Source organism: Gymnodraco acuticeps, unplaced genomic scaffold (genome assembly GCF_902827175.1).
Source record: "Gymnodraco acuticeps unplaced genomic scaffold, fGymAcu1.1, whole genome shotgun sequence".
NCBI classification, from domain to species: Eukaryota; Metazoa; Chordata; class Actinopteri; order Perciformes; family Bathydraconidae; genus Gymnodraco; species Gymnodraco acuticeps.
The window spans coordinates 356,253-364,990 of record NW_022989877.1 but is presented as its reverse complement, the minus strand read 5'-3'; the positions used below and the strand labels follow the sequence as shown (position 1 = coordinate 364,990).

At 40.5% G+C, this 8,738-nt stretch overlaps 1 protein-coding gene across 1 annotated transcript in view; it reads left to right on the top strand.

Moving 5' to 3' along the window:
- srrt (serrate RNA effector molecule homolog (Arabidopsis)) overlaps positions 1–8,293 on the top strand; it is a 19,566-nt gene extending 11,273 nt beyond the window's left edge. Inside the window, exons 13-21 of the mRNA XM_034198211.1 lie at positions 158–236; positions 2,073–2,270; positions 2,967–3,137; positions 4,362–4,515; positions 4,669–4,862; positions 6,131–6,281; positions 6,380–6,472; positions 7,822–7,921; positions 8,045–8,293. Of these exons, the coding sequence (XP_034054102.1) occupies positions 158–236; positions 2,073–2,270; positions 2,967–3,137; positions 4,362–4,515; positions 4,669–4,862; positions 6,131–6,281; positions 6,380–6,472; positions 7,822–7,921; positions 8,045–8,120 (1,216 nt within the window). The 3' untranslated portion in view covers positions 8,121–8,293. The remainder of the gene's footprint in view (positions 1–157; positions 237–2,072; positions 2,271–2,966; positions 3,138–4,361; positions 4,516–4,668; positions 4,863–6,130; positions 6,282–6,379; positions 6,473–7,821; positions 7,922–8,044) is intronic.
- Positions 8,294–8,738: the final 445 nt, after the last annotated feature.

Here is an 8,738-nt window from a genome sequence, read left to right as displayed (position 1 = left end):
ATTAGGTAGAATACATTTAATGTAAATGCACATATTTACACATTCTACTTTCTTTATTATTCCTTACTTTAAATGACTTGTTTATCTCACATTGTGTGAAGCAACAGACTTCAGGTTATTACATACAATTATCTAAATGAACTCTGTGCCATTGCAGGTTTTTCAGACGTTGCTGGGTGACTTTTGACCGCAGCGTCAACATCAAAGAGGTTTGCTGGAACCTGCAGAATATTCGAGTAAGTGTGCCACGTTACTTATATGCAATATGCAGCATAGTGTGTGTTACAGAGCTCTCCATAGAGGGTTTTTGTGTTGAATGATTTGCAGTTTCATTATCTATATGTCCCTGTTTTATGGTTTTTGTGAGTGAATCAGGGCTGTATTCAAATTCAAAGGTTTTATTGTCATACGCACAAAATCTTCTGACCTGAGCTCCTCCAACAATCCAACATATATAATAAAATACAAAATAAAAAGTAGTGCAAAAACTCTATAGAGAGGCGAAGTCCCTCCCTTTCCGGGGGAGCTCCGTGGGACCTTATTTCGTAAAAAGTATGTATTGAAGTCAATGGAGAGAGAAAGATTATTTTTCGATCCCGTTTAAATTGTGCCACGAATTACACATATGATGTTTGTCAATTTAAAAGATAATTTTGCGAGTCAAAAAAATTCAAATGTGTGGTAAAACTGTGAAGTAACACTTTTTTTGTGTGAAACCGCTCAATGAACTACATCTCTCGTCTCGCACCACACACCAAGACGGCCGTCACGTTGAAACATTTCACTTCTTTCTTTCAGAATGAGGCGGAAAGTATTAAAAGAGGTGAAAATCACTACAAGTCTGGGCATGTTGAGAGCTGTGCACACACACAAGGGGAGTTAGTCGGTTCCTAAGAGCCAGCATGCGGGACCGGGACTCTGGGATTTGTAGTCTTTCTAGTTGCGTATTTTTCATAGTCTTATATTTCAACAGTTTTACGACAAACTGTGACTTTTTTACATGGAAATTATTATTTAAGATTGACAAACATCATATGTGTAATTCGTGGCACAATTCAAACGGGATCGAAAGATACGTTTTCTCTCTCCATTGACTTAGGTCAGGTGGGAATAAGGTCCCATGAAGGTCCCCGGAAGTAGATGGGCGGGACTTCGCCTCTCTATATACATGTCAGTAGAATATGGGATATGTACAAGAACAGAATATGAAATTAAATAATGTAAATTAAGAACAAATTAAAATACAGTTTATTGCGGTGATAACTATTTATATAAATTAGTAGCAAGATGACAACAGGAATGTTTATCGGGGCACTTAACAGAGTTCAGCTGTTTAGCAGTCTTATGGCCTCTGGGATAAAACTGTCCCTGAGTGGTGGTTTTTGTGCGGATACAGTAGCTTTTATATTAAGAAATCCTCATTTAAACGTTTCTCAGGGGGTCCGCGGGGTCGTAAAAAGTATTACAAGTTGATAAATCAATTTAGCGAAAATGAAGGCTATTAAAAGTATTAAACGGCATTTTCCAAGGTATTACATTTTGTAGCTTGTTTTCAATAAGTATCTAAATGGTCCAAAGAGGTTTTATTCTACAGTGTGCCTGAATGTAATCATGGCGTAGGTGTGTAGTGTGATTCTGTGTAGTTTATTGATGGCATCCCGTTGGGTTTGACGTCATCTGAACAGGACATCGCACGCTCACTGCTTGATAGCGCGCGAAGGTCCGTTTACGCTGGTTGTTAAACATCGTTATGGGGAAATGCAAGTCTGCGTCCAAATGGTTGGAAAATAAGGAGGAAGGACAATCCATACTGTATATAGTCAATGTGAGGTGAAGTGTGTCGCCAAGGTAACCGGTTAGAACTCAAAAGTGGCGATGAGGTCTTAAAATGTATGGAAAGGGTCTGAAAAAAGGTTTTACATTTGACTTCAGGATTCCTGCGTATACCCTGATCTTTGAGAGTCGCTAGCCTATTATAGTTTTTTCGTAGGTCTTACCTTTTCTGTAGTGTGGGATCTCCTCAATAGCAGGAGAGGTTGTTTAAACTCTGCTTCACTCTCTTCCCTTCACAGGTGCGAGACTGTGAACTCGCCCCGGGGGTGAACAGGGACCTGGCCCGTCGGGTGCGTAATGTGAACGGCATCACTCAGCACAAACAGGTGCTGCGCAACGACATCAAGCTCGCCGCCAAGCTCATTCACTCCCTGGACGAGAAGGGAGACCTGTGGAGCATCAAGTCTCAGGAGGAGAGGCACAGAGAGAGCGCAGAGGTGCAGCACTCATCCTACGTTACAATTCAAACACATCGTTCCCAAATGATCTTGTCGTGGATCCGATGTAACACTCGCAACATTAAAGAATAAAACTGAACGAATCGATAGAACACAGATGGCTGAAGTCACATAATGATATTGCTGTACAGCATTATAATTCAAGTTTATTTATACAGCCCCTTTCAACACAAGGCAATTCAAAGGGCTTTACAAAAATGAAAGACATGAGGAAACATATTATAAAATGGCAACTACAAACACTCATTTAAAGACTCATTATAAGAGACACATTACCTCTTGACAAAGCAGTCTATAGCGTAATGTCCCTTGAGCCTAAGGGAATCTCAGAGCTGATATGCGGCTCAAACCTATATGCGTAGTTGAACTCTGACCTGACACAATATTGTATTTTCTGTCTCCTTGGTCTTTAAACAATCAGGTTCCATGACACTTTTCACCGCTAATACCTTATGTAGAGGCACCAATGCACATTCTCAAAATATTGAAACTAGAAGATTGACACTAAAGTTGACTTTGACTAGAGAACTCTTTGCTACAGAAATAGGTATGCCTCCTTTTGAAACTAAATTGATACTTACTAGTGTGGCTTGAAACACATGATTTATGTAAACAGATTACACAATCTCTCCGTAACTGAATTATTAACTTATGTTTGGTTTGTGGTTCTGATAGTTGGCGGCCCAGAACCCCATCCTGAAGAACATCACAGACTACCTGATCGAGGAGGTGAGCGCGGAGGAGGAGGAGCTGCTGGGCTCCGGCAGTGGGATGGAGTCAGAGGAGAGTAGCAAGGAGGGAAACCCTGCAGAGACCACCGTGGAGAGGGACGACAAACTAGCCAAGGTTTGACTCTCGCAGTTATTAACTTGCATGTATTCCAATCCCTATCCCTTTATAAAGTGCTGCAGTGATGACGTATTTGTGTAGGCCGACCCGGAAGTAAGCTGCGCAAGGGTTCCCTCGAAAGCGATGGGAATTCTCCGTAGGATTTTTGAAATATTGTAAAAAATAAGATCTGTCGAAAACATCTGTTTGATAAATGCTCGTTTTGTTCAGCCGGATAATATCCACATGTCTACCCTACTTTTATCATTTTCAAATCGATAAGATTTATGATTAGAAATTATAAAAGTAGGGTCATTTACAGGGGGTCCGCGGGGTCTTAAGAAGTATTACAAGTTGATGAATCAATTTAGCGAAAATGAAGGCTATTAAACGGTAAATTCATCTGTTTGCAACTTGTATCAATATTCCAATTACTTGTATGTAGACTATTCTGCACTATTTCTATTATATTCTATTTTATTTACTTGCACTATTTTATCCGCTTTATTGTGTTGCACTGTTGGAGCCTGTGACCTAAGATTTCCATTGTCATATCTCCACTGTAGCTATGCACACATGACCATAAAAGCCTTGAATCTCGTAATGCTACAAACATTACGAAGACCAGAGGTCGTGTTAACCGAATATTTTCCGTCTATGGCGGATTTTTTTTAACAATGATGGAAAAATCTGAAAGCAGTCCGTCATTTTGACGGATTAGAAAAAACTCCAGTTTCCCCGCAGCGAGGCTCCGGTGTTATGCCGTGTTATGCCGTGTTATCCATGCCCGCCCAAAAGGAAATTATACAGTTTCCAAACCTAACTTTGCCAAAATGACAGGCAGCGAAAAAGTCAAGCACAACCTTTGGTTAAGATGTTTATTTACTCACTTGTTAGCAATCGCAGTTTTTATGACTCATTAAAACTTTGGTTATTGACCAGTGGGGTTTATACTGGTGTGTATTATGTTGTAAAACTAAATGAGACAATCTTGTTCAGCTTGTGTTCATCACAGACCTTAATTCAGGTTTCTAAACACAAACCAAAAAAATGGTGACTTCAAGAACAGGGATTCAGAAGTTGTTAAATGCTAACTCATTTCCAGGTTTTAAGACTTATTCCTTCACCACTCGATTGAAAGCAGATTTTGTAACTTGATGTCCATCGTTCAGAAGGCTGACCTAAAACTGGCTGACTTAGCATTCAGTTTGAGCTATAACTTTGACATCTCCCTTGTTCCAGGTGTTGGATCGTCTGGTCTTATATCTTCGTATTGTGCATTCAATCGACTACTACAACACCTGTGAGTACCCCAGTGAGGACGAAATGCCCAACCGCTGTGGCATGATCCATGTTCGAGGACCCATCCCTCCCAACCGCGTCACACAAGGAGAAGGTCAGTGTGTTTCACCTCTTTGCACACATTTGTGATTCTGTTGGCTTTGAAACACTAATTATTTCACTAGCTTAACATTAGCTATGTTTGGAAGACCGTTTTGTTTCCACATTATCTTTCCCGCAGTTTACTAACTACTTCAACATCCCACAGTTCAACAGTGGCAGAAGATGATGGAGGAGAAGCTGAGTCCTTTGGTCGGTTCAAAAGAAGTCCTGTCTGAGGATGAGGCCGGGAAGATGGGACGCAAGGATCCTGAGGAGGAGGTGGAGAAGTTTGTGAACGCCAACACTCAGGAGCTGGGGAAGGACAAGTGGCTCTGCCCACTGAGTGGAAAGAAATTTAAGGTGAGTGGTTGTAAAGCAAAATAATCAGGACAGCATTTGACGTTGTTTTGTAGGGATGTCACGATACCAAAAACTCACGGTACGATAATATCGCGATAACAAGTCCATGGCATTTATCGCGATATTGAAAAATACTTTTAATTTTTTTCTTTATTAAATAATAATCAATCAATCAATCAATCAATCAACAACTTTATCAATCCCGCAAGGGGCAATTGGTTATGAGCAGCAGTTTATGTCATGTACACAGGTAGGAACATACAAGAAGAAAACACAGAAACACCCGGGAGCACATATGTGAATAATTCTAATTTACACTATAAATAGTTCAAAGCATCACAATAATAAATAAATAATCAAGTTAAAAGCCTTTTCAAGAATTTAAAAGTTTGAGTGCAGAAGGGATGAATGATTTAGAAAAGCGATTAGTCCTTTGATCAGGTAGAGCATATCTTCACCCTGATGGCAACAGACGAAATTCATGTGTAAGAACACGACCTGGAGAGTTCAGAATGCTCTCTGCTTTCCACAGAATCTGTTGGTTACAGAAGGAATTTAAGTCTCTCTAATAAATCTGATTTGTACAGCATTTTAGTAGATAGTAGTATTTTAAAGTGTCAACAATATAATAATCAGACCCTGCAATAGAATAAATCAAGTAACTCAAGTAACTCAACTCTAACTCGCTCACTCAGCATCATCAAGGTTATCTTTGAGGAATATGAGCATGTCCACATTTCCAGGTAGAAGCTGGGATGTTTGGGCGTTTGCAAAATCCCCTGCTGTGGGAAAAACTCTCTTGCTTGGTACTGATGTTGCTGGGACAGAGATATGCTTTGGCCCTGGGTGACAGCAGTGGGTCAAACTGTGCATTGTCTCTCCACCACTTCAAAAACAATACAGTTGTTGCCAAGAAGGTGAGGCTTATTGACAGGGCGAGATATAGATATACTGTTGGTACTTGTCAATGTCTCTAGGTGTGTACATGTAGCCCTGTAAATACGATGTCCTTTTGTGTTCTGTTGTTTTATGTTCATGTTGTAACCTACTTGCTGCCATGTTGGACAGGTCTCCCTTGAAAAATGGGACGACCTGGTTAAATAAAGGTTTTTAAAAAATTAAATGTGTCAGTCTCACGACGGTATCGCGATATTCCATATATCGTTACATCCCTATTGTTGTGACTTAATCTTCAAAGGTTTGGTGTGTTTTTATGCTGCATTTTCATTGCACGTGACACTAAGACCTTTTGCAAAATTCCTTTCTAGGGCCCCGAGTTTGTACGAAAGCACATCCTGAACAAACATGGGGACAAAATTGAAGAAGTGAAAAAGGAAGTGGTGTTCTTCAACAACTTCCTGATGGATGCTAAGAGACCGTCGCTGCCAGAGATGAAGCTTCCGCCTCTTCCAGGCCCAGGTAGACACAACCATTTCAATCTAAGCAACAAATCAGATCAAGGATATCGTATTTTGTCCACAACTATTTCAACCTTTTTTCCTCTTGTTGTCCTACAGGTTTGCTTTCTCCCAGCATGCCTTTCCCTCCTCAAGGTCCTCAGGGTCCGATGGGCTTCGGTCAGCCTCGTCCTCCACTGATGGGCTATGGTGGTATGTGCTTTTTCAGTATAGTGGGCATATGTCTGTCAATAAAACCACTGCTCTTTTAGATGACTTTGTAAACCTTATTCTCAGTGGAAAGTTATTAAGTTAATGTACTCCAGTATGTGGAGGGAATTCTTAAGAGAAACTGGACAAAGTTTGTCTTTTGTTATATTTAATAAATGAATACAGAAAGTCAATATAGAAGTGAAATCGATCTCAAATGCAGGAACATCCAGAACACAGCTTACAGTCACACTACATAGAGTGCTGCAGTGACGCGTCCTAAAACCCGGAAGCAAGTTAGCATTTTACCACGTCCGGTTCCTTCACCAAAAATCAGTGCAATCTCTCCATAGGATAGGTCTGTGGTCGAGACACATTCAAGAGACGGATCACGTTTTGTTCTACGACATTAAATCCATCAGCAGTGACCCCACTGGTGATTTCTGAAGAGTTTACGTGTCTGAGAAACGATGGTTGTTACCAAGTGGCTGAATAGGACTACAGAAGTTGTGGAGGCCGTTGTACGTCATTACGCCGAACACGTAAACACTCCCGCTAAGTTTGTTTGCCCTGTTCTGCTTGAAAGCAAGTACCTGCCTCCTGCAGACTGTTCAAACAAACGCTTCAACTTGAACCATTTAGAATCTGTATGTTTGAATATGGATCTTAAGTTGGCGTGACGTTGAAGCCCTGCTGTAGTTCCTTTATAGCATAACGTTAGCATTTTGCTTCTGGCGATTAGATTTATGATTTAAAAAATGATAAAAGTAGGGTAGACATGTGGATATTATCCGGCTGAACAAAACTTGATCCGTCTCTTAAATGTGTTTCAACCACAGACCTTATTTCAGCTGTTTTCCAAAACCCTATGGAGAGATTGCTTTGCTTTTCATTGTGTTTTTGTCGAAAGAACCGGAAGGAGTTTACTTCCGGGTTTTAGGATGCGTCACTGCGGCACTCTATCTTAGAGAATAGCCAACTGGTCCCACCCTTAAATCCCTTAGGCATCATCTAAACATCCCCACCATTAATCCATAAACCCCCTCGTCCTTAATCATTTGCAAATCCCCCTCGTACACTTCCTTTGCCCTCCTGAAATGTAAATCCTTAACATATGTCTCTGTTAAATACATACAAGACTAAAAATACAATTTAACAGTGTAAAAGTAAATCCGAGTATAAGACTATATGTTTTAAATGATTATATGATAATTTTACACAACAAGGTACACATTGGAGGTACTTTACTTGAGTATTTTCTTTCTGTTGATGCAATACTTTGACTTGTAGTATTATTTTTAACTTAAGTAAAGGATCTCAACACTTTATCCATCAATGTTTATTTTCACCAGGTGCCCCTCCCTACCCCCCCAACCAGTTCGGAGGTGGAAGAGGAAACTACGACAACTTCCGAGGACAAGGTGGCTACCTGGGCAAGCCACGCAACCTCAGGTGAGACTTCTGTACGTCTGATCTTTATTTTTGTTTTTTCTCCTGCTGTTGGAAGTATTTTGAACCTCTTGTTGTATTCTCATTTCCATTCTTCTTCTTCTTTCCTGGGCTCACCCTCGTCAGGATGTCTCGCGGTGATCCACGAAACATCGTTGAATACCGCGACCTGGACGCCCCGGATGATATGGACTTCTTTTAGGATGTTCCCTCCGTTACCAGTCTTCGCTCTTTACTAGTGTTCTTGTTGCTTTTTGTGGTCAATTTGGTTCTTTTCTTTCCCTTTTAATATTTTGTTTTTTAATTATTGTGCAACAAGAACAAACTCCTGCTGTAAACTGGCTTCTAAATAAAGTTGTGTTCAAGTATTAATAAGATGAAACCCTCTATATTTGTCACACATGTACACTACACGGCACACACTGAAAACTAACCTCTGCATTTACAGAACCATTTCACCCATCCCAGTACTATTAGCATTAGCAGCCTAGTATAACAGCTCTCATACAGCGCCAGGGTAGCAGTGTGGGGGTTTGGTGCCTTGCTCAAGGGCACCACAGGTGAACTGGGACCGCTTTTAAGTGCCAGTCCAAACTACTTACTTTGGTCTGTTTGAGACTTGAACCGGCAACCCTCCAGTTACTAGCGAAGTCCCTACAGACTGAGCTTCTGCTGCCTAATTAATATGTATTTAATTTTGTATCAAATAACTAAGAGAGAAATGCATAAGCAACCAAAGCATACAGAAAACATTCCTCAGGAAATGTATGAGATCTGAAAACTAGGTACGCATGAATACAAACTGTGCTCACTGATATTG